Below are 27,813 nucleotides of genomic sequence, written 5' to 3' on the forward strand. Positions count from 1 at the left end.
ACACAATATTAAAATTTTTACATCAATTAAGAAATTATTTTTTGGTGGAATAATTCAATCAGAACAAAGGAAAACATTTGTTAACAGCTATAATTTTATGTAAAAAAAAAGATCTAAATTACAATATTTTTATTTGAAATTTGGAAGAAGTGTTAACATTTTACTGAAAACATACCTAATAAATTAATTTGTATATATATATTCATACAACAGTTAGTTCTCGAATCTAATTGGCTGATAGTCGTGTGATATTCCTGTAGTAACAGCACTCGTACAGCCTCTTCACCCTTGTGTATTACTCCACCCACTTAGAGTGACAGTAGAACAATAAAGTCACTACAATTTGACAAATATTGCAGCTATTGGACAACAAAATGTACTTTTAAGGCTTTTTTAGTCCATAATATAGTTGTTTAGATTGCATCTATGCAGCTTGTTGCAGGATACTACCTATTTTAAATATTTACAATTTCTGTGATACATCGCGTTGGCATTCATCAGCCTCTCATATTGAACAGAGCAAAGTCGATTGACGTTCCGCTGAAAGATGCAACAGAGGATTATAAGTCCTTAGGTGAAAAAAACTCAGCATAAATTTCTAACTACATCTGATCAAATCATGATGATAATCAAATCATCAAATATAATAATCTTGTATTTTGTAGCGCTGTATGTATACCATTGTAATCTGGTAGTGTTTGATTTGTTTTTCGGGGTTAATCATTGTGATCTCCAGATTGCAACAGAGAAATACTGAGAAATCTCTGTAGACTGATGACATTTCATAATCTTAAAATGTGAGCAAAATCAACTGATTTGTTTTTACATCAGAGATGCCCAAAGTAGGGACTGCGGGTCAAAGCTGGCCCATTGTAACCTTTGATTTAGCCCACCTTCCCATCTGAGAGGAGAGTGAAACTAGAAAGGATAGAAAGATAGTAAGATATACTGTTACTCGATGGATAGATGACTATACATAATACATCGAAGAGCGAATCAAGGCAAAAACTAGTGTAATTCCATTCTGTTTAAATGAGATTTTTTACTGTATTAAGTTAATAATAAAATAAATTTAAAAATACTGTATTAGTTATTATTAGTAATATAATATTAGTGAGTAATTACTTAAAATTAGTAATGATTTTAAATTAGTAACATAAAATTAGTATTAGAAATATAAAGCAATGCTTTCTTGTTATTTTTAAATATTATAAAATTAATTAGGAAATTACCCATGGAAACTATATTTACATTTGGCACACTAGCCTTAATCAAGTTAGGTTTTTGGCCCTTCATAAGAAAAAGTTTGAGAACCCCTGCTTTAGATATTATGCTAGAGAATCATTCAAATACTAGCTCTAAAGTGACATGGTGAATGAGCAATGGTTTCTGCTGTTCTGACGGTCCCCTGCAGATTTAAAGGAATGGCTGAAGAAAGTAGTTCCTCTTACAAAAGGGTTTTTAAGACTCTTAAACGCAATATCACACAGTGGAGTGTGTGTTATTGTGAGATATGGATGTGCATTGTCACTGGTGGCCTATATACAACCATAACGCACGGCTACTTTATATATAGGTGACACAGTGGCGCAGCAGTTAGTGCTGTCACCTCACAGCAAGAAGGTCGCTGGATCGCTGGTTCGAACTTCGGGTCAGTTGGTGTTTCTGTGTGGAGTTTGCATGTTCTCCCTGCGTTCGCGTGGGTTTCCTTCAGGTGCTCCGGTTTCCCCCACAGTCCAAAGATTTGCTGTACAGGTGAATTGGGTATAGGCTAAATTGTCCGTAGTGTATGAGTGTGTGTGTGTATGTGTGTGTGTGTGGATGTTTCCCAGAGATGGGTTTTATTACACTCAAAAAAAGATTTTTTTACACTCAATTGTTTTTGTTGCTTGTTCAAACTACTTATTTAAAATGAGCTGAAACAGAGCATTTCTTGAGATTTCATAGGAACAACTTTTATGTTTAATCCACTTACATTTGTGTTGGGACAACATAAATGAATTGTGTATAACCGTGATTTTTTTACAGTGTTTAATATAGAAATATATTATATATATATATATATATATATATATATATTATTATTTTTTTTTAAGTAACATAAACACAAGAAACGCCCATAAATGGCCACTGAACGCCCAACACAAATCAATAGAGAGTTATCATGCACTCTGATCAGGGAGCAGATCGATGTCTCTACATCACACAGTCTGATCAGGTATCTGCTTCACTGACGGGTGGCTGGATCAAATGACATAATAAAAACACAGAGGCCATTGACTGTCCCTCAGATGAAGTAAATATGAAACCGACATGAGAATTCTAATGTGAGCTGAAAGAGTGTGTGGAGGCGGCTGCTCTGCAATCGATGTTCAGTTGATATGGAGTGTTGGCATCATCAGGGATGACTGTCGGAGCACATGCGGCGCAGACGGCGTGATTGTGGGCGTGATGCGGCTTCCTGCGGTGAGTCTGACAGGCTCGGCAGACAGCGCTCACAGCTGTTCACAGCGCACATTATGCCCTCTCAATCACACAGACTGGAGGACTTTCAATTCTAAGGCAATTAAAGTTGGAAACAAGTTTAGATGTTCAATCACTGCTGCTGTTTAGTGCAACTTTTGGCTGGGGAGCTTTGCAAATTAGTTGGAAGATGCTATTATGACACCATTTTGTGTATGAAAAAAAAAAACTTTCATGAAAATTTTTGAGCGAGAGTGAAGAAGCAAGTGTTTTTTGATAATCAAAACTTTGTTTTGAAAAAACATAGTTTTTGTCATTTCCTTTGATAATATACAATAGATGTCTTATTAAAGAAATGAGGTAATGACCGTCACGTTCTAGAACTGGTTTCTCTATGCATATAATGAGATAAGACTTTGATTTGGGTAGTGATAGTTTCCTCTAGATGGAATTGTGTTATCGCAATATTGTATTAACAACTGATGTATGTGGAACATATTGATTGTACTGTAAATGGTAAGTTGCTTCAAAATGTTAATGCTAACAAGGCTGTGAGTTTGTCCAAACTAATTTTCAGGTTAAATTCCATATGAATTTTAATTCTATTGAACAGAGACTGCTATAACGAAATCATTTATAAGTTGAATTATGCAAACCATTAAAACTCTGGAATTTTTAAACTTGCGAAGAGTTCAGATGCAAAAACCTCTAAAAGCCATATGAAATTTTCTTAAAAAATTAGCATTTTTATCAGGCTCCTGTATGTAGGTTCAGTAATTTCAAGTTTACGGCACAGAATATACTTTTTAAAAAGTCTTTAAAATGAAATAACTCAACATAAACAAAGAAGTTTGAATAAATTGCTAATTTTCGATTGAAATTTCAGATGGCACTGGTTTTTACATCTGAACTCTTCATGTACATTTCTGCATAACACAGCAACAGCTAATCCAGGAGTGTCCAAACTTTGTCCTGCAGATTTTAGCTCCAGGACCGAGTTTGCCCACCCCTGAGCTAGACCAAGGGGTTGAGTTTGGGGTAGGGCCGTCTGTTTGCTTGACCAATTAAAGATGAGGTGAGTATTCTGGAAACCTGTTTGAAAACAAACATTATTCAAGATTGTAGCCGATTAGGAGCCATCTACACAGAACACGTCTCTGATCACGTGGGCCAACCTGAACTCCCTGGTTTCTCTCAAGTTTTTTTTCCTCTTCACTTTCGTCAATTGGTGAAGTTTGTTTCTCGCCTCTGTTGCTGCTGGCTTGATTGGTTCGCGACTTGTGGAGCTACGCATGGATGGATTTACTCTTCAGTGTTTGGACTTTCAGCAGAGAGAATTAAACCACGCTGAACTGAACTAAACTGAACCTCAACTCTGAAAACTGGACTGACACAGTTTCAATTTCACAGTTCAAAAGGCTATACAAATAATGAACTGAATTGAATCTAAAAATGCAAGACGCTATGATCAGTAACTTCCTTCGCCATGTTGCATTCAAACAAAATTGTCATGCCAACTTGCTGCTACAAACAGAAGCTTGTAATGTTTGCCCTGCCACTGCATTAATCTGATTGGTCAATTGTTTTGGATCAAGTCGAGGTTTTTTCAAATTGACACACAGTCAGGAAAATGTGACACTCTTGTGTGAATTGCTGCAAAAGGTGTTAGATGCAAAGGTAATGGTAATGAATATCCATCAAATGCATGTATATATTGAAAGACAATAGAAAACCAGCGCATTGAATTGTAAAAATACATTACGTAAATGGCTCCTTTAAATATCAGCTGAATATGCAAATATGGTTATACAGCTGAAGGATATTTAAATGTAAAAAGAAATCTGATTAATTTTGAATTAAATCATTTGTATTTGTTCATTTAAAGGTAGAAATGTAATACAAGTTGTAGTTACATAATAAGCTATGTCACTAAAATACTGCTCACATTATATTCACATCTCAACATTTTGCTGTCTTCCATGACAGTCCAGTAAGAAAAGGTTGACATAATCTGTAACAAGCTTGGTTGTCATAACGTGTACGATTTTTGTTCAACGCGAACAGACAGAACTGTTGAAACACAGATGTGCGACTTTCTGTTTCTGTCTGCGGGTTTGATGGGGTCCGATGGCGCATTCTCCATTTCCTCACGACACCCCTTCGCCGCGCCATACAAATGAATCCACTCCCACTCGGCTCGGCTTCATCCCGCTCGGATTAAACTGCTGTCAGAAGAGAGAAGGGCTGACAAATCTCCCTCCTACAGCCAGCAGCACGCCGCGCATTTCAATTACCGCACGTTTCCCCCCCTCCCTCCGTCTGTCCTCACCTCCGCAGCAGAGAGAGGCGCTGTGGAGACACTCCACCTGAACGCAGACACTATGTGCTATTTATACATGGTGCCATAATGCTTTAAAGCTGAATGTTTTGAATCAAATAAGGTCATGGGGTGAGTTTTTATTGTAACATTTTGTATTTTGGCTTATTTCTGTCACAAAAGCAGCTTAACCAATAGCATGAGTTTGGGGTGAGACAATCTAATCGTCTGACCAATCAAAGGTGTAAGCAGTGTTCAAAGAGTTCTGTCTATAAAAAATACTGTACTTTCTGCTGTCACAATTAATTTTAATATGCAGAGACAACTTCATAAACTATCCGAGGGTTTAATTTTTTAAAGCATTAACATTGTGGCAATTTCAAAACATTTTTTTGATTTCATTTGATTTTCATTTTTATTTGATTAGTTTTTTTATACTTAATTTTTATTTCTTTTTTAAGGTAGAAAAAGGATAAGAGAAAAATACAAATACAAATAATAAATAATAGATAAAAAAAAAAACATCAAAAACACAATTACACATCGGAACTTAAATAAACAGTTGACTGGTCACATACTTCCTTACAGGTTGCATTAACAAATACATATAAAGATGTTTACACTTTATAAATGCATAAGTACAATCCATTTCTTCAATATTGCAGGTATTTGTCCACTTGTAGTTTTAAAGAAAAAGTCATCCTCTCCATATTTTCAACATTAGATACAATATCCAACCATTCAGATTTTGTAGGGGGTTTAGATTGTAGCCACTTTCGAGTTACAGTTTTCGTACTGGTTACTAGAAGTATTTTTAATAAATACTTGTCTTTTACTGTTATGTTTTGATTAGTTTTGTTTAAGAATCCCCACTAGTTGGCGCCTATAGCCTTGTGGTTAGTGCATCGACACATGACACTGTGGTCACGGCGACCCGAGTTCGATTCCTGGCTCGAAGTCCTTTGCCTTCCCCTATCTCTGCTCCCCATACTTTCCTATCTCTAAATCTCCACTGTCTTATCAATAAAGGTAAAAAATTATATATATATAAAAGAATCCCCACTAGCTTGATACAGCAACTGTTAAATGACATGAGTTTGGAGTGTGGCAGTTTATTTGTCTGACCAATGAAAGATGAAGAGAGCATTTTAGAGAAACCTGCTTAAAAACAAATGCAGTTTTTGTCATTTTGTCATGCTAGCGGGCAGAAATTATACAATTAACCTTTAAAATCGCAATGTGTTTTTAATCAGGTAGATAAATGTAGACAGAAAAGGCTGAGACTTTTTTTTTGCATGTTCCACCGACAAACTACTACGACAAATCATCACGTTTTATCACCTCTTGCCAACTTCTTTCCCCCAAGAGCTTTGATATTAATGACTAAATCCTGGCTTGAGGATATTTACAGACAGGGTTAATGACACAATCGCAGGGGAAAACAACCCAAACAGATGCTGAAGAATGGGACTTACTGCAGGCGGAGACTAACCCGGGTCTGTTTGGACTTTAATTAGGGCTCATTTCTGCTTCACAAGAGCCCTGGTCACTGTTGACAACCTGCCCTACAGACAGAAATATTTTCCTGCCGTTGTTAAGATGTTACTGTCTGATAAGACAGACTCAATAACGCATAAAGGAAAGGGTTGTGACCCAACCCTGCCTTTTATACTAAGCCCTGATTGCTCGCTTAATGCTTGCGACATCAAAGTCATACTAATTTCAACTGTTTGTGTGTGTAACTAATCATGCTGTGCTTTAAAGAGAACTGGATGAAAACCTGACTTGTTTTTCTTCTTCTTATGAACAGCTTCTTAGTGTGTGTAATGTAGGATATTATCTTTTCCAGCTCCTGCTATTTTGAGAAAGATTATGAAAACCTAAACCATTTTTTTTCCTCCATGTAAATCTTTCCCAACATGTATTCATTGGAGTTTCACAGCACCACAGTTACTCACTGTTCAGCGATGATGTAGCCGTTCTCCTGTGGCGTACACTGGACTCCTGCCACCTGCACGTTGTTCACCATGTCAGAGAAGGACAGGCCCAGGTTCACACCACGGATGGTCACTCTGGTGCCCCCTTCTGGTGGTCCGGCCACTGGGGTTACCTGGAATGAGAAAGGAAGAGTCACTTTATGCTTCTAAAATTATTTTTAAAACTGAAAAAACATAAAAGTGAGTATATAAAGACAGATTGGTATTTTTTGTTGAACTAACACTTTAAATGTGAATGTGCTAATTGTTAAATAACCTTGCTTTGACCCAACATGCCCACTCCTCCACCATCTGCTCACAGCTCTCCATGCCCCGTTTTTTTTTTTTTTTTTTGTATTCCGAGGGAGACTTTAACTCTAAGAGGGGGTTTCATGACCCTTTATTCCCTTTATTCACAGCGGAATAAACCACCAACTTATTCATTCATTAATTTTGTTATTGGGTTAGTCCCTTTATTAATCTGGGGTTGCCACAGCAGAATGAACCACCAACTTATCCAGCATCTGTTATACGCAGCGGATGCCCTTCCAGCCGCAACCCATCACTGGGAAACATCCACACACATTCACACACATACACAACGGACAATTTAGCTTACCCAATTCATCTATAGTGCATGTCTTTGGACTTATAGGGGAAACCGGAGCACCCGGAGGAAACCCACGCGAATACGGGGAGAACATGTAAACTTCACACAGAAATGCAAACTGACCCAGCCGAGGCTCGAACCAGCGACCTTCTTGCTGTGAGGTGAGAGTGCTACCCACTGTGCCACTTTGCTGCCCTGAACCACTAACCTATTCAGCATATGTTTTACACAGCGGATACCCTTCCAGCTGCAACCCAGTACTAGGAAACATCCATACACACTCAAACACATACTCATACACTACCTTCAAATTAGTTCATCGAATTCACCTATAGCGCCTATGATTGGACTGTGGGGGAAACCCATGTGGAGGAAACCTACGCAAACATGGGGAGAACATGCAAACTCCGCACAGAAATGCCAACGGATGCAACTGGAGCTAAACCAGCGACCTTCTTCCTGTGAGGTGACAGCGCTACCCATTGCACCACTCAAGAAATTACCATATGAAATATTTTATTATAATAAATAATTAAGGAATTTAATATGCAAAGCCTAAACTATTAAAAGGTCTCCAATTGAACATTGTAAAATGCCTCCTTTTAAAGACAATTGCTCCTTGCATTGTGTTTCACTTTAATAGCACCGAATTACACATCAGTAAAACTCATTGTGGCAACTTCCTATCCTATTAAAGTTGCATAGTACATTAAAATTCTCCAGTCAAGACTGCAGCAGATCTGCATGCTGTTGCCACAGGCAATAAATCTAACATGAGGCCATTTTAGCCCTCGGAGCAGCCCACCCTCTCATAAAATACAATATGGCCACTCAGCGTGACCTTGGCTCTGGGTGCCAAAAAGCCTTCTGTGCTGTTAAAACCCATGAGAAGCTCAGTCCTGGAGACTCTCCAGAGCCAAATATCACTGAGAGAGAGAAAGAGAGAGCAAGAGAGAGGGTGATGGACAGAACAGAAGGTTGCATGCACAGTATAGCTACATACACAATCAATAAACCATTTGTGTGCCGTCATGTGGAAGTAAAACCAACATGATCAAAGTAAAAACATTTTCTAAGCATCCCTGTTTACTGATCTGAGAGCAGCGTGATGCGGGAAGTGGACTAGATCCGGCAGCTGCTCAGCATGAACAGTGTATTCCTTGGAGTTCAGTGGACATTAATCGGTTAGGATGTAAAGTAAGTGTGTCATTAGTGAACCTTAGGGTGGAAGTATATGAATCTTTTATTGGTTCTTAGGAAGACAGGACTGGAGCCAGGAAACATCCGTAAACAGAAAGTGGTGGTAAGAGAGGCGGAAAGTGAAAGAATGGAATGCTAAATACAGCACAAACACATCGATAGCTCTAGACCTAACAGCTATATCTGTATAAATGTAAAAAAGACTTTTATAAGCCCTAAATCAACAACAAACACAGTGAGGTTATGTAATTAAATATTTATTTATACATAGTCAGTGGTGGAAAGAGTAAAAGTATAATTACTTGCCAAAAAATGTAGAGCAAGTAGAGTAAAATTCATTCATTCATTGATTCATTTTCTTTTTGGCTTAGTCTATTTATTAATCTAGGGTTGCCACAGCAGAACGAATCGCCAACTTATCCAGCATATGTTTTCTGCAGCGGATGCCCTTCCAGCTGCAACCCATCACTGGAAAACACTCATACACAGACAAAATACGTCCAATTTAGCTTACCCAATTCACCTAGAGCTTATGTCTTTGGACTTGTGGGGGAAACCAGAGCACCAGGAGGAAACCCACACAAACACAGGTAGAAAATGCAGAAATCACAGAAATGCCAACACAGAAATGCTAATTGACCCAGCCGAGGCCTGAACCAGTGACCTTCTTGCTGTGAGGCAAGCATGCTACCCAATGTGCCACCATGTCACTTTAGAGTAAAATTATCTGCTCCAAATGCTACTCAAACTATGAGTGAAAAACAGCCTTTCCGCAAGAGTAGCGAGTATTTTGCAAATGTACAGTAGTTTACATCAGTGCCATTTTCTTTTAAGGGTTTTTTTCTAAGCATAAGTTAAATAATTTGGCATTCATGGACTACATTTAAAAAGTGAGATATACTGTACATACAGTAAGAACACATTACGCTAATATATGCAATTGATTCAAATTGTTATCACTGATTGAATGGGCATTATCAGTGGCTATCAGCTGATAGATATGGGCCAGTAGGAGCCTTCTGTGCCTACTGGTAGGCTCAGAAGGCTGTTATTATTCATCTACAAGGTTAATAAGCTATAGATCACATACGGCTGCAGCTAGAAGTTAACGAGAACTATTTATATTATTTATTAAATTTCCCATTAAATGTATTTTACTAACGTCTACCCCTACCCTAGCCCAAAACCAAACCGTCACAGTAATGCAAAAACAGATCTGGAGTCTTCTCTATTAGTATAGCTGATTAACCATGGGAATTATTAAGATTATTTATTAATGTTCCCCAACCCTAAACCCAACCATCACACTACTATAAAACAGATCTGGATCTGGAGTCTTCGCTTTTAGTATAGCTGATTAACCATGTGGATGGATGATAAAAGCATTCTGAGCCTACTGGTCCATGTCTATCAGCTGATAACCACTGATAACGCCCATTTAATCGAATGCTAACATTCGAAGTGGATGATATATGCACCTATGATAAGCTGACAGAAAGTAAGTTGATCAAATCTATATAGACCTAAAAAGCAAAAATCAAGCTGTGCCGATATGTTAATGCGTTGTTTATACATCTGAACTCTTTCCAGCAGTTGGTGCTGAATAACTGACAGAAAACATGCATATTATGATTTGATTATAAAACATATTTTGTGGATTTAATTATTATTTAAGGCAATTTCACAATTTCAATCATCATACGGTTTTCTTTATGGTGTTTAAACAGTCTCTTGGTTGTTGTGTGTAACAATTTTGGGTCTTTTAAGACATTTTTAATGCTTTCACACTGTAAATTATTGCTGCATTGTGTGCATGTCTTTACCCATTTAAGCCCACGGGCAGCTAAAAAAGCAGTTTCTAAAAATTATTTTTTGTTCAAAAATGTATATCAAAATAATCATCAAGGTTTCTAGACTAATCTAAATAAATATTTCAAGAAATCTATAGTTTGTCAAAAGTTCAGTAAGTACATAAATCATGAGGAATTAGGGAATAATGTGTTAAAAGTAAATAAATCAAGGTTATTGGTCTTGTTTAATGGTTTTTGCTTGGTTTTTGATATCTTTACTTTAAAGTAGTCTTTTTGATATACAGCAAAATGATCAGGGTAAAATCAACTTCTGCCACTGGTCCCACTTTTACAAAGAGTTAAAATAACACTGGTGCAGAGTTAAAGCTCTGAGTGAACAGAGAATAATGAACTCCTGCTGTTCAAAAGCAGAATACAGAAGAAAAACATAAAACTACAACCAAATTCAGCCACAACCTTAGTGCCTTTTGTCCACACACACATGAGTTTTGTCTAAATTGCAGCTTTTTTTCTACACAAAAAACACCGGGTCACTGAAAACCATTTTTTTAAAACTCTTGTCAGGGTCTGTGGGTGTTTCATCACTTTAAGACAAAGCATTTTCTGCTTTCATGTTCATGAAATTATATGACATAATTTTCGGAGGGTTTATATCAAATGGTTTTCTAATTTTAAACGTAATAAATGTGTTCATGAATATGAATTGATCTTTTGAAAGCTGTTGTTTGAGTTAGAATGCCAAATGTTTTCCTACTATTCAAATTTTACATTGAAGGGTTCTTACAACATATTTGCGCACCGCCACTTATTCAAATGCAACTTTCTTCAAAAAAAAAATAAAAAACCTGGAGAAAATGAATGCAAAACATTTTCATATAGGACATAATTAACAAGGCTACATGCATGAAACCATTTTAAAAAAATTGGGCACAAATGGGTTAAGATCGCTTTGTCTGATGCAACCCTCTATGTGCAATCTGATTAAAAAAACAATCACAGACAAGACAGGAGAAAATAAACATATAAAGTACATGCTGACTGCAGGTTGAAGGAAAAGTGCACAGTAAAAGTACCAAAACAGATCTACTGAGGTACTCAAGTAAAAGTAAAGTCCTAAGAATGAACTTCTCAATTGCTGTAATTTGAGTATTTGTAATTCGTTACAACACTGTACATACTATTTTTTAAACAAGCCTGTAGCATGCACAGTGCACCACTGAATGCAACACTACTCTTAAATAAATCTCAAATATTTTGATTTCTTCCCAAACTATATAGATGTATCCTCAAATGCACCGGAGCTGCATGCAATGATAAAACAATCAAGCAACTAAATGACTTGGTAATGAATGCATGGTTCTGTGTACACTAGCGGCAATGCTTTCATCTGCAGATTAAATCTCATCAGCTCATGCGATGATCCTCTGGGTGTCAGATTCCAGCTTCACCCCGAGCGTGGTGCTGTTCTCACTGGCCATTACAGACATCAAATGGGCTTTATTCATAGAGCATAAATATCTCTCGCATTGACTCAATACTTCAAAGTCTCGTCCGCCCACTCGGAGGTGAAAGCGCTGCCTTGTTTGACCCAGCAGAAGGCCTCCTCCGCCGCCGCGCAGCTACTGCTTCCACAGCTACAATTTGTGTCTGACTGCAATTTGACCATCATTACAAAAGTAACTGTCTGGATTCCAGCTTCAGAATGACAATGCGGAACTTTCGGGAACATCTTCAGAGTTTCTCATGGGTTGTTTGGCTTTTGAGTTACTGTATATGGACATACGCGCATGGATACACTCTCAGCCGAGGGCCAATGTCATGTATTCAGAGTGTCTCGGGGACAAACAGGAAGCTTCTTCATTCTTAATGCATGCTTTTTTAAAGCAGAATCCCAGCTTGGATGCTCCTTACCTAGCCTCAGACGTCACGTCCACACTTGGCTGAACGTCTGATGTACAAGGCATACAAAATAGGAGACATTTTGGAAGTTTTTCAAAGTCCAGAATTTTCAGATGACATGTATGTCAAGGTTTTTACCAGTCTGCTTGGAAACAAAGCTGTTGTGATGTCAAACTTAGTGGCGTAGGACAAAGCAAACCCAAGGATAGTTTGGGAAAATGAAGGTTCTCAAGGTAGAAATCATGTAACTAAAAAAAATAAATAAATAGAAAATTCACGACACCTTTCTTTCATATTTTACAATTATGACAATGAGACAAAGTGACATTTGACAAAGTCAAAACAAACCACACACTCATTGCATATGCAAAGCATACTCCACATGTATGGATAACAATATTTTGAAAGGCACCCAAGAGTAAGAAATACTTGAGGTACCAAGTTGAAATGAAAAGTTGTTTGAAATTTATTCCTTTTTTCTTAGCCTGTGCTACTGTTTATTTGAATTCAAATGTATTAAATGGGATAGCCCCTTGAGATGAACCATCTAATTTTCGTGGGGTCCCTAAGAAGTACATAAATCGAACAGAGTACCACACATCATAACAATGAACACGACACGCAGTTTGAATTGTGATTGAACTGAAAATGATTTACAGCGAGAAGTGCTGAAGTGAACATGAATTTAAGCACTTAAATATTCATCTGTACTTCACAGTAAACCGCACAAGATCAGATTTGGATCTGTACCAGCTTTTCTAGTTTAAAGTTTCAGGTAGGTCTACTTTGTGTGTAAAGAGCGGGTAATAACCATCTCTACTTCAGTGCTGTAAATGCGATTTGCTTGTCTAAAGCTACGTTCACACTGCGAGGCTTAGTGCTCAAATCAGATTTTTTTTGCATGGCGGTTCACACTGCTCTTATAAATGTGGCCAATATCAGATTTGCAGTGTGAACAGATCATGGTCCAAAACTGCATGCGCAATAGAACATTATGGAGACCCCAAAATGTCTAATTATGCACACAATGTGTATACTGAATGAGTAAGCACGTTGTCAGATCATGCTTATATGATTATTACCCTTTTCACAGACAACTGTGGTGTATTTTATTAACTGTAAAGGGTTGTTCTGCTACTACTAATGTGTATTTCGACATTTGAGACCTAAAATAAGTCTTTTGTGATTAAAAACACTAATCACTTGTGATTTATGACAACCGCGGTGCGTGGCGCTCTGGCCAGCGATGTAGTAAACTCATAAAGGGTTAATGAGCAGCCGCAGACTGAACTGTGAAGGCGGAGTTGGTTTATCTCTGTTTGCAGAGTTGTTTAATCTTACTTCGTTATAAACAGCAGACACGTGCAGAAGGGGGGTTTGGGTGCTCGAGCACCTGCCCTTTTTCCTCTCGGAGAGAAAGTTTCCCCTGAACTGAAAAGATCAGATTCCGCGCGGTTTAGGCTGTTCACAGTGTCATCACCTGAGTCGCATGAGGGGGAAAAAATACGATTCTGGACTCATTTGCCTGCCGTGTAAACGTAGCCTAACAGACACAGCGCATTATGATATAGAAACAGCAATGACTTCCATGTTGCAGGTCAAAATGAACCCATTTAATGCAAAACTAAATGCATTTCTCCACCGATTACTTATATTAACAGAAACAAATAGTCTTGGAGAATGTTTTTTGTGTTGTCATAAACACAGCTTTAATTGTGAATGAATGGAAAATGATTGACAGGCGCAGTGGCGGAAAGCGCTGAACTCAACATGAATTTAACCATGTGAATATTGATCTGTATTTTACATTAAGCTATAAAATGACTTCAGAATATTTGGGATATAGTAAGCCTAAATGACAACTTTCTAGAGCCATATAATAGGCTACCTTCGTGGCTTTTGTGGCTCAATACCCGATCCAGCAAAAATATGCGGTATCAAACCGATATCTGATCCAAGTATCGCGATCGGTGCATCCCTAATACCAGCTGGCCGATACCCGATCAAGCAAAAATATGCGGTATTGAACCGATATAGGATACAAGTATCGGGATCGGTGCATCCCTAATTTTTTTAGGTGAGTTTTTTCTGATACAATCCAAAATGCGCATAAAAATAGATGGCTAATATCTGACTGATGGCTAATAGATGGCTGATAAGCTGATTGCTTATCAGGGTCAACTACTGTAAATGCTGGAATTTCATGCTTATACACATGATGCTGAATAAAATTAATTTGTTTAATTATTCACTGATGAGCTGAAAACTGCAGATGAGTCCAATGTATCGCCGTTAGTCTGAAGGTCTGGCCATGTGAGACCACCTTACAGGTAAAATCTGTCCCTGCGTGCTGCAGTTCATTTGGAACGGTTCTTTAGCTAAGTAATGGAGAAATGCTAATGTTTAACACCAGCACGTTGGAGTCTAAATGGGGATGTATTTCCTGTCCTCGTGGGGTTTTCGCGCACTCAATTGCTGTGTATAATTAGGAAGCTGTAATGAAAGTGTGCAGCAGGAGGACGAAAGGTGTGATTTGTTACCGCGATTGGAGTCTTTTCAGCTGATTCAAGCACGTCCCAAATTCACAGTGAGATGCAATTTATGGGCTTGATAAAACTCAGCTTATGACTTGTTCTTGCTGCATAAACTGCACACTAAACACTTTATTTGCTCTTAAATGTCCCCACGGTTGGCTGCGATAAAGACTGAAAGGAAGGGAAAAAAGAGGCCTTGATTTTGAGCCTCGGCCAAGCAAGCGAGTGTTTAAGCAAGAAAAGAAAGAAACTGGGGACTTGAAAGTGGTGCATCCGGTTTAAAATTGGAGTTTGTGGTTGAGTGAGTCGAGCTGAATGCTCTTCTGTAAACAGACATGTGACTTTGTGGAAAGACTGTGTCGTACTAGACAAGCGTTGAGGGTTCTATCAGGCTCAGTTTTATTTATTCATGACAAATTTCATCGTGGACGGTCTTTCTCTTGCTGTCAGTGTCAGGATGTGTTTGTGTATTTAGGCCATTATTTGCTGAGGCCTTGGTCTATGTTTTGAAACAAATTCATGGATGGTTGCAAATGCATTTCTTAAAGCCCTCTGGCATTTCTTGGAGTCAAGAATGTACAGTATGCCTCTAAAGTGAAATAAAACTAAATGAAATAAAATAAAAAATGACAAAATAAAATTTAACTAAACAAAATAAACATAAAATAAACAAAATAAAATAAATTACAATAGTGAAATTAAATCAAATAAAAAATAAGATTAAATAAAGAAAAATTAAATAAAGAAAAATTAAATTAATTTAAACAAGAAAAACAAATTTTATAAAATTTTATTAAATAAAAAATTAAATAAAGCAAAATTTTATTAAATTACATGTAAAAATTTATAAAATTTTTAAAAAAATTTATTATTATATTAAACCAAACAAACATAAAATAAACTAAATAAAAAAGAATAAAATTAAATGTATTAAAATTAAATTAAATTACATAGAAATTTTAATTAAATAAAGTAGAGTTAAATAAAATAAAATGAAAAATAAAATCAAGCAAAATAAAATTAAATTAAACAAAACAAATAAAATAACCATAAAAAAAATAAAGAAAAATATTTAACTGATTTCTTGCCACATATTTTTCTCTGCTCATGGTTTGATTTAAATTTTAATTAAAGTGTTAGTAATTAATTTATGCTTTTTGTAAATGTAACCATAAATGTGTTAAGAGGAATGGTATACATTTATAACAAATATGTTTTTTTTATTTACTTGGATTTAAACTAAATGAAAGTATTATAACATTTATTAAAACATTATATGATTATATAATAGTTCATCTTAAATTAAAGCCTATAATAATTAATCACAAAAAATGCATAAAAAGTCAAAAAGTTCACAAAGTTTACCATGTCTGATCCGAGATCAGTTCTGCGAAGCACGCACTGTCACCAACATTTCCGTGACTGAGCTACTAAGGAGAGGCTCAGAGAGCATCTGAAGCAAAGAGCGACGTCAAGACCAGCTTCAAGTACCTGCCTTTCCTCCACATTCATTTGATGCCGAACCCTTGGCTTTCACTAAGGACTTAAGCCTCATTAATATTAATGAATCTTTAGAGGAGGGATAGAGCGCTGCTTAATAGAAGCGTTAATCATTCATGACTGTCATTTTCTTGTAGGCAGATCTCGCTAATGTCTATGTATTTGCGCAAATCAGCTTACGTGTGTCTATATTCAGACAAAAAACATAACTAAATTAAGAACACAAGACGATTGCCGAACCGACTGCTCTGGAGGACATTTTTTTTCTGTATGAGAGTGGGACTCAGAAAAGAAAAAATGGAAATGAACAACTTGGAGAGAACAGATTAAAAATGGATGCATTAAAAATATTCACACTAATTTGCTTTGAAGGTACTGCTCCGCTGCTTTGTAATCTGGGCTTGGCAAATGCACGTTTGAAAACACGAAATGCAGAGCTCCATGTTCATTCTGGATCTGGCATCCACAAGGGATGGTATATATATAGTAGATATAGTACTGAATGCAGCCTTTTAAGATTGTGTGATAAAAGCATGTGCATAACATGTTATCAATATTGATGCACGTCATGCACAAGGTCAGATGAATGTGCTGGTGCATTGTAATTTTATGTTGTTTTTTTGTATATTTCATGTTTTTGTTGTTGTAATTTTATGTTTTTTTTTTGTTTTTTTTTGCATTTTTGTATATGAAGTAAGCAAATATAGTAGTATAATAAATACTGGAGTATGTTTTCAATTTTGATAGTTTAAGTGGCAGAGTTTCTGTTGAAGTCAGTGTATCAAGGTACTGTTTAGTTGAATAAGTCAGAATTATTAACCCCCCTGAATTATTAGGCCATTAATTTTCCCCCTAATTTCTGTTTAACAGAAAAAAGATTTTCCCAACACAATAATTTTAGTAACTCATTTCTAATAACTGATTTATTTTATCTTTGCCATGATGACAGTGAATAATATTGTACTACATATTTTTCAAGACACTTCTATACAGCCTAAAATGACATTTAAAGGCTTAACTACGTTAATTAGGTTAACTAGGCAGGATTATTAGGATTAGGTTTGTTCTGTAAACTATTGAAAAATAAGGTCAAAAAACTATTTTGACCTAAAAATGGTTTTAAAAAAAATTTAAAATGCTTTTATTCTAGCCCAAATAAACCAAATAAAACTTTCTTTAGAAGAAAAAATATTATCAGACATACTGTGAACCTTTCTTTGCTCTGTTAAACATAATTTGGAAACTACTTAAAAACATAAATAAATAAAGGGGGGCTAATAATTCTGATTTCAACTGTATGTTAAAATAAAATTACAGTTAAAATAATTGAATAAATGTGTCATTAAATAATAGTTTTACTTGTTTTTTAAGTATTATTTGGCTTTTTTATTGGTTGTTACAATTTATCCTTTGTTTGTGTGTTTTATTTCAGCCTTTTAATCAATAATTAATAATATAAGCACAATGTTTTAATGAATGAATAAATTAAATAATTTATTAATTAATATAAAATTTAGTTATTAATAATGTTATTAATAATTATTTATTATTTGTTTCATTAATTATATTATTTTATTTTTATTCATGTATATTTATTTAATTTAGTTAAATATATAAATAAATATATGCATTTTATTTTTTTATTTTGTATTCATTTACATTTAATTTAGTTTTAATAAAAAAATACATACATATTTGTATGTATGTATGTATGTATGTATGTATGTATGTATGTATATGTATGTATGTATATATATATATATATATATATATATATATATATATATATATATATATATATATATATATATACTAAATTAAACTATACTTTAATTTAATATAAATAAAATAAATATTTAATAAATTAAAAAGACATAAAATACAATTGATTAAAATAAATTAATAAAATGATTTAAAGACTACAAACACTCAAAGGACAAATTGTTTAAATAGTTTTTAAATAGTTATTAATATAAATAAATAAATAAATAAATAAATAAATAGTAAATGTAATAAATACATTTTTAAATAGTTTTAATTACCTTTAATAACCCTGCATTATATGACTTACTGTAAATTGTATAACAAACACACACACCCGTAAAAGTGAAAACACACATCGACACCTCCATAAACACAAACAAAGGCCCAATGCTTCAGTACAACATTAACACCATTTTTAACACTCTCCATCAACAAAAACAAGCCATTCTTCTCATAGCTCTTAACCTTAATTTGCCCATTCATCCTTAATGAAAACAGACAACAAGAAGTCATAACCCTTACTTTTTAATTGGTTTGTGTCACATGGGGCAACAGCTTGTGATATGCAGATTGCAAACAGCCACGTGAATCAATGGGTTCCATGAGTCAGGTACTTTAAACACAGGCCACTGGTGCGTTACCTAAACTAATTAAACACCATGTCTTCCCCAGCAGACACACACACACACATACACGCACACACCTCTCACAGTACGCCATCAATGTTCTAACATTGCGTTAATTACAAGAAAACGTGATATATTGGCAGCTAGACTGATGATGAGAGTGACAGGGAAGATTAGATATTACTCTCCATACACACAGCTCACCTTTCTATGAATAGCAGCATCAATAAAGAGCTCATTCAGACAGCAGAGTGGAAATATGAGTTGACCAAGTGAGAGTATCTGTGTGTGCGCATTTGTCTGAGTTATCAATGATGCTGGATGCACACTTATACAGTATTCATGTCTGGTATGTTAATGCTGAATTAGCATCAAATTAGCCTTCAGAGATCTTTCTTAACTTCATGTAAACACAAAACAAAAAATCGTAAAAGTTTGAAAAAACAGATCGAGACCTGACTGTTCTTGATTGTAAAATGAAATAAATGTTTTCCGCAGACCCACCTCGGTGATTCGAGGGTTGGTGCACTTGACATTGGTGCTGGCGAGGTGTAGCCAGCGGCTGGTGTAGGGGTTGGTCATGGGACAGTGCTGGCGCAGGGTACATCGGCCCTCCATACTGCACCATCCACACTGAAACTTCCTCTCGGCCTTCAAACACACACCGCAGCTGTCCCGCTGAGCGCCACATTTGTACAGGTGCACTGTGGGATACAGGAGGAAACTGCTGAAGGGACTGTTCCACGACAATATGAGGTTTGATGTGCTGTAAATTGTAACAAGTTTGTATGGGATTTCCTGAAAGCTTAGGTTGATGTATCTGACAGAATTATTGATCAAAAACATCTTGAGGATTGATGAAATCACGAAGCTCAGCACAACCGTGAGGGTTTAGCTTTTGCTGAGCACGAAAAAAGCTACTTCAGACTCTCATTTTTCTATAAGCATGACATGAATAACAATAAGCATGATCAATCATCTCAAATGTCATTAAAAGGTGAAGCATGTGAGATTTTTGTCTAAATAGATTTAGTTTAACCTAATTTGACTGCTATAGTATGCAGGGTTTATCTCCAGCAAAAGTATAAACACTGAGCCCTGCTGGAACTATCACAACTTTGATTTGTCAATCCATCAATCATTTTCAAAATCAACCAATGAGAAGCGTTTGGGGCTTGGCTACTGTTGCAGACAGGCTCACCCAGAGGGTGTTTAGTTGATGTAGGATCATGCTGTATTACTATTCTGGCAATCAAACATTATTTACATTTTATTTTAGGGTTTGTTTTCATAACTATCTAGACTGAAGTTAGAGTAATAAACTTTTCAGCAATTTACAGAAAACACATTTAAATAAAATCCAGAAATCATAAACCTGTGGTTTGATTCCACCTTCCTTTGAATAAATGAATTAACGAACAAACAAACAAACAAACAAACATTTATTTATTTATTTATTTATTTATTTATTTATTTATTTATTTATTTATTCATTTATTTATTTTTTTTAATGGCATATCATCAGCATTGCCTATATATTTATGGCACTTACTAATTACTAAATATTAAATATAAAAAATTAAATAAAAATAAAAATAACAACAAGACTGATTAAAAAGTCATGTTTCAGTTTGATCAATAATGAATATTTTTAAATTCTTTTTAAAACATTTTCCTTAAAATATTTTCTTGAATAATGCTCCATTCCCACAGGGCATCAGCGTCAATGTTTGCCATTCACTTTAAATGGGTGGCGTCAAGTATTGCCAAACTAAATTTGGGATCTGTCGGTGCTGCTTCAGCGGCCTTCACGTTTCTAGCGGATCGCTTAACGTTTCTGGGACCAACTACGGAAGGAAATATTCACTTATGAGCACTTTTAGTCATACCACATAATAAAGTGAATATAAAGTATATAAAATCACAACAGTCTCTGGACCGGCTGGATTACAGACACCAATATTTTTACAAATGATAAAAAATGTATCACTTTCTGGTCATTAGATATTAGGGATGTTTGTATATGTTGCGATCGTTATTTTCGAAAGTATTACATCGCTTTGTAAACATTTATTATTACTATATGTTGAGTCTTCCCATACAGTTTGATTGAGCTATTGGACCTGGAAGGCGCTTCGAGTGATGTCACACTTAACAAGCGGGTAGCCATTAATTTATTCATTTTCTTGTCGGCTTAGTCCCTTTATTAATCTGGGGTCGCCACAGCGGAATGAACCGCCAACTTATCCAGCAAGTTTTTACGCAGCGGATGCCCTTCCAGGCGCAACCCATCTCTGGGTTGGTTCTTCTATTCAAATATGTTTTATCCTCAACATATTCTTTACATTTACTCATTCTATTTTATGTATTTATCATTTATTCAATACATACTTTATTCTCTACACAAGTCATAATCATTGCTCTCCTAAACATCACTTGTAAAAGACATTAAAACATTCACAAGAGGGCTAATCATTTTGTCTTCAACAGCATTTGCATATTTTATCATCACAACCTAATAAATTTATTGAATAATTATTGATCATATGAATTATTATACAGTTATTATAAATTATTATAAAACAATTATTATAAAACCTGTATTATACAGGTTTTAGATGCATATGCATAAATCTAACTGGCCTAATTGAAGAGAACACAACATTAAACCAAGATTATTTTGTTTTTTCAGACAGTTTACAGAATATTTTAATAATGTTTCAATTTAGAAACACACTTCTTCATGCTTTCCTTCATGTGCGTTACCTTTGATGTTCTCAGGATTGTCAATGATGAAGTTTCCATTCCAGACAACTGAGAAATCCACAGGCAGCTCACTAATTCTCATGCCTTCATACAGATACTGCAGAGAGACGGACAAAGAGTATACAACATTTTGCAAACACAATGTAAAGTTCATACTTTTTAAAATTAGATTTAATGTCCATTATTGATTACAATACGCAGCAAAAGAGAGAAGGAATAAACTGCAGAGAGCACAAGAGAGTGAGGCAAATAACATGAGCGAGAGAGTGAAAGAGAGGGAAATAGCCGTGGTTTGACTGCATTAGCTCTCTTATTGAGTTACTCCGGCCTTGCATCATCAGTCTAAGGAATAAGGAAGACTTTCAACGCTTCTGTTTTCTACAGCTTGGACACTGAGCTCCAACCGCCTTCATCTCTGCTTACAGAGTGCGTGGATGTGCATTCATTTGAAAGAGAATGAAAGAAAATGAGACGAAAGAAGAGGTGGAAAGGTAAACCGCTGCTGTGCCACATTGAATTTCACAGTTCCATTTGTTATATCATCACATATCGTAGCAAGTAACCACTGCTAAACTAGATCTAGGGTTAGATCAAATTCACTGGTAGGGTCAGTTTGTAACTACATTCGTTTTACATGAAAAAGTTATTCAAAAGCATGTATTAAACTTAGTGTATGTGGATCTCTATAGACCATTTCAATGTGGCGATGCCCTTGGCCCATGAACATTCCCTGCTTGTTGCCAAACTGTTTAAATAACTTGAACAAGATGAAATTCAATTATATCTCAACATTAAAACAGTTGTCCTAACAATATTTATCAATATGTTGACCTTTTAGGATTCTCGGAACCTTTGAAAATTAAAAATGTAGAACAGGAAATCCTTTAAAATGGTCTATAGCAGGGGTTCTCAATCTTTTTCACTTCGGGGCCCACTTCTTTCTCCCATCAATTATTGAAGGCCCACCTGTTTGATATTTTCTTTAAAATGTTTGTATAAAATTCTCATTTAAACCTTTATTTATTAACAAATATATGTCAACAGGGAGATTGCAAAAGACCAGCTTCTGCTTTAAACTGGACTGACTGAATATCTACTAAATCTATCTACTATCTATTAAATATCTACTATTCAAAAATATACAGACAAATGTAAAATACAGTAAAACAGCCTAAATCTGTTGAAACCTGTTGATCTGATGGTGGTTAAGTTTGCAGCTGGATTTTATTGAGAGACCGCTGACAAGAACAGTGAACAGCTCCACCAGAGCGCGTCTGAAGCACATATGCAAGTTTATTTTACATTATATCAATGGGCAGAAACACCATTGAGACTCGCTAGATCCTCCTGTATAGGTGTGAATCCGTTATAAAATACTTACAGGACATTGACTTGGACAACTATGCGGATATATGAAATACTTCACACAAAAAATACACAAAAAGTGACTTTCACTTCAGCATTGTGAATGAACAGACTTACGTGTAGTAGTTGCAGACGCGATCATGAGGCTGTTTGAAGAAATTAATCAGCGAACAGGAGAATACTTTGATAATTTAAATATAGCATATTAATAATGAAATCCAAAAATTCTAGTACAATATTGAGAGTTCATTTTAAACTATCCCTCGGCCCACCTGCAGGATCGCTGAGGCCCACCAGTTGAAAATCCCTGGTCTAGTAACCAATAAAAAATTTCGATTTTTGTGGTTTTTGGTTGGTAAAAATGAGGCAAGTGTTGAGATTAGTGCTGTAAATTGATTAATCCCAACCAGAATCAAAGTTCATATTTACAAGACATATTTGTGCGAACTGAGTATTTTTTTGTGTATATAAATATATGCATAAGTAATCATTTTAAGTGTATTTTTTTTGTATATTTTTGTATTTTATGTACAGTGCACGTGTGTATTTTTATTATGTGTGTACACACTTTTATCTTGGATGTGATTAATCATTTGTAAATATGTAAGGGATAATCAATGAATTAATGAATGTTAAATACATTTAAAATATGCATGACGTGAAGTCAAAAAGTACTTTGTGCCTCCTTGAAGTGCAATTAAAATCCTTTAACACTGTAAGCTGTTGGTTATTCCATAATATAATGATCATGTATAATAAAGTTATAGTTATACTGTATAGTTAAGTTGGTCAGTATGGTTATATATAGTTAAAGTATATGGTTAAATTAGCTATTTTCGCACAATATTTGACTGAATTATCATCAGTAATGACGTGTTAGATCTCCTAGTCCCTACTTTGAATAAATCACAGGCACACAGAGATGAAGCATGCCAGCAAGAGAGATTGCATTTGCGGATGTAAACACAGGCATATCTGATAACTCATAGTAACCTGTGTTAGCTACCTCCACAAAAACATTTGAGTGTATTTGAGTTAATTCACCCCATCAGTTTTCTTATTAGTTAGCCGATCAATCTGATTAGCAGAATGTAGCTTTGATAATTTGGTGATATAACAGTATATACTGTAATAGTGTGAATTTCGAACTATAAATTTGACATTATATTTGGGCAAATCTAGGTCGGGCGACTTTCACAGGTGATAAACCTAACCTGGAGTCTTAGTTTCTCTCAATTGACCTGTTGTTGTCTATGATCAATTTGTATGATATCATTGACATTTAATTGATTTTCTTTTCAGCTTCCTTCACAGCTTAACACATACCGAGCTGTTTTGGCACTGCACGCTGGAGCTGTTGAATCTGAGCGCCGTGACTCTGTGACTGACTCCTTGAATGTGTAACACACACTCGTATCCGCGCTGCCCCGACTGAGGTTGTGGAAGGTTCCGAGCTTTCAGGGTGATGGGCTTCACCTCTCCTGCTGGGATCAGGATCTCCTCAGAGCGCACCAGTTGAGGGCAGTCCTAAAGAAGTGAAGGGAGCGAGAGGTGAACGGGTAGTCAAGGCAAATAAGTAAAATCCCAACCCATCCGAGTGTGCCTAGTAGTGAGCATGACAGATAGATGAAAAGAGGTTTACAAAACATGTGTACACAGAAATGCATATACTTCAGCTACAGTCCCTACACCAGGCCTCAGGTGCTCTTTAAAAGCATGGTGATGTGCTGCTCTCTAAAAGCTGTGTGTGGAGACGTCAAGCAATAGTAGGTCAGCCAGTGAGAGGTGTCCCTAGTGCCTCTCCGATACTACACTTCTACACAGGCACACACACACAAATATCATAGACGAATACATATTTACCAAACTCAATGGAGGCATAAGGGAGACTTGTAGTATACAAGACAGGAGCCAGAAATACAGTTTATACAAGGGCATTAAAAGCAAAGGAAATTAAATAAATAAAAAGAGGAAGCTAAAATAGATATAAAGTATAATGTTATTATCTGGCAAAACATAATAAATAAATAAATATACTTATACAACAGTTGTCTTATTCTCAAATCTGATTGGCTGATAGATGTGCAATATTTTGCAATAGCAGAACTCGTACAGCCTTTTCATCATATTACTCCACCCACATAGAGTGACAGTAGATCAATAAACTCACTACATTTTGACAAATATTGCAGCTGTTGGACAACATAATGTACTTTGAGACTTTTTTAGGCAAGAATGTAGTTGTTTAGATTGAAACAATGCAATTTATTTAAAAGGATAAGGCCTATTTTAAAAAAGCACATCGGCGGCCATTAGCCTGTCATACTGAGCAGAGCAAAAACAATTGAGGTTCCACCACAAGATGGCGACAGAGACTGCATAATAAGTCCTTAAGTGAGAAAAACTCAGCGTAAATTTCAAACCACAGCTGATTAAATCATTCTAAAACAGGTAAATTACATTCTTAGTTGTTCTCTCTCTTTTGTATGTTGTAGTGGTGTATTTATACGATAGTAATCTGGTAGTGTTTCATTTGCTTTGGGTTTTTCGGGGTTAATTATGGTGATATCCCGATTGCAACACAGAATTACTGGGAAATCTCTGTAAACTGATGGCATTTCATACCGTTCAGCCTTATAATCTTGAAATGTGAGCAAAAATCACCTGTTTTGTAACCACATTAATTTTGAAAAAAATTCAAAATTACAGAATATGTTTTTCCACCAGTCATATGTTTTACACTGATGTATATATTACAATTTTACAATTAAAACAATTCAATAGTTACAAAACTAAAATGATGTCACAGAATTAGAATTATTTCATTGTTAGCTGGAGAGGAATATTTGAACCTATCGATTTTTAATATACTGATGCCCTGTTTTTCTGGCCTTTATAAGTGATAATAGTCAGGAATGTTGGACCATTATTGCCTTTTTAACATAAGTATAGGACTCAAACTAGCCAGACAGTGATGTGTGAAATGTTGGGCAGGCTAAATCTATAAAAACATTGGGATTTTTTTTTTTTGCATTTATTCTTGCCATAATAAAAATATATATTTGTAGAGCAGCCCATGTTCTGTTGTCATTAATATTTTAATAAACTTTAATAGGTAAAACTGTCAAAGATATGAACAAAAGCAAGCGATGCATCAAAGTTTAATTAAAAAAATCTTGAATGGTTATAAAAATCTTCATAATCATTAAAATAATTTATAAAAATACAAAACATAATTAGTTTCAAAATATTGAATGATATTAATGATATGACGTAGTTCTGGAAACGATCTACTGTTTATCTGACTTTACGGTCTGTTTCTTTTGACTGCCACTGTGTTGTTTTAAGGATTATCACAGTATAAAAGCCTCGTCCTTTTCGTGAGGTGTGCGCGCAGTCAGTGGAGGTGCGAGATGCACCTTAAGGTACTCAGTCTGTGGCCTCGAGCCAACGTACGTCTCCCACCAGTGCTGATATACAGCCATATTGCACTGCTACTCATATGATATTACTCATATATCTTTTTTTAATGAACCATAACCTTGGATATAACCAGATAACATTTATCTATATTTAGCAAACCTCTAGGACAGCAGTTTTCTCCCTAAACTATAAGGTTAAAAAAACAACGATACACATCTACTCAAACATACACATGCAAGCCCTCACAAACAAAAATGCAAATGTGCATACAGTACACACACATACACACCATGATTGATGGTGCACGGTAAGGCCTTTTTGCCCACGTGAGTGTTTGTTTTGTGCATATGGTTGTGTGTGAATAAGTGGGATGCTTGTGTGTGCCGGGAGAGAGAATATTCCGGATATCGACTGCTAATTGCTCGCTGTGAGAGGGTGAGCAAGTGTGTTTACCACCTGACAGGGTGTAATGTAGCACATTGATCAGCTGAACACCTGCAAATGTGCACACACACATACACACTCTCTCTCTCTCTCGAGCGAAACGACCAACGTCTTCACACACACTTTTCAGCAGCTATTATTGGAAGCTCTTCCCCAGAGGGTTGTGATCCTGTAGATTTGCTACTGAGAGCCTCTAACCTCATGCACATACTGTGTGTTTTTGTTCTAGATACTCTACAACTATCGACCGCCTTGTAAGAACGCAAAAGTGTGTTAATTTGGCCATTTTTTGTTCCAGACTTGCATACAAGCAGCACTGCAATGATTTTAGTCTACAAAGTGTGAAAATGGAGTGATAACTGGAGCCAGAGATGGAGACCAGATGCACCAACAAACTTAATACTTTACTGGAAGCCCAGTTGCCTCATATGTGATATTAGAAAACAATTTAAATGTTAATCTTTGTTATTTTTATACATCACATGTTTAAAACACTAAATGAAAACATTGTTTGGATAAGTCAAGACTTTTGGGTTGGTGTAGTTTCCTTCAAGTGTTTCCCATGTAGCCTAAAGACATGTTGTATAGGTGAATTGAATAAATTAAATTGGCCATAGTGAATGAGGGTGTGATAGCGTATGGATGATTCCCATCTTGTAAGCTTCAGAACATTGCTGGTTCCTTAAATAGAATGTAGTTGTTGTCAGGCTACACTGCTACTTGCTAGAAAAAGTAGCTAGCTATTGGAAAAGCTACACTGCATCATAAGTAGTTGAGCTACCGCCAAGCCCTAGATATTTACATTAGATGTTGCCTACACTGTTGTTGTCTATTGGAAGGAAAGCGTCAACAGAGCCGCCATTTAAGTAGAGGGTAGCACTCCTTTGAAATGAATGTGGGACCAAGGTGTAGTGGAAGACTGGCCATTTAAGGACAAAGATATGTAAACATATATACACATATCAATGATCTGGAGTTTTCCTGGTTGTCAATTTGCAAATATTTTTTTACATTACAAAAATTATAAGTTTACATCACTTTTCTACATCCATGGATAAGTGACCGCTCAGGCATTGCCGACACATGCTCTTGTGTTTGTGTGCATAGAAATGTAT

General features: G+C 35.8%; 1 protein-coding gene across 21 annotated transcripts in view; it reads right to left on the minus strand.

Moving 5' to 3' along the window:
• The window catches only part of plxna2 (plexin A2), a 775,091-nt gene that overhangs the window by 105,116 nt on the left and 642,162 nt on the right, over positions 1 to 27,813 (minus strand). For all 21 annotated transcript variants that reach the window (XM_087307494.1, XM_087307492.1, XM_087307488.1 and 18 more), the window contains 4 exons: positions 24,158 to 24,358; positions 21,467 to 21,563; positions 19,205 to 19,404; positions 6,739 to 6,890 (listed from right to left, as the gene is read on the minus strand). In XM_087307494.1, the coding sequence (XP_087163620.1) occupies positions 6,739 to 6,890; positions 19,205 to 19,404; positions 21,467 to 21,563; positions 24,158 to 24,358 (650 nt within the window). The remainder of the gene's footprint in view (positions 1 to 6,738; positions 6,891 to 19,204; positions 19,405 to 21,466; positions 21,564 to 24,157; positions 24,359 to 27,813) is intronic.

Source organism: Danio rerio, chromosome 23 (assembly GCF_052040795.2).
Source record: "Danio rerio strain M-AB ecotype USA chromosome 23, GRCz13ab, whole genome shotgun sequence".
In the NCBI taxonomy this organism is placed as follows: domain Eukaryota; kingdom Metazoa; phylum Chordata; class Actinopteri; order Cypriniformes; family Danionidae; genus Danio; species Danio rerio.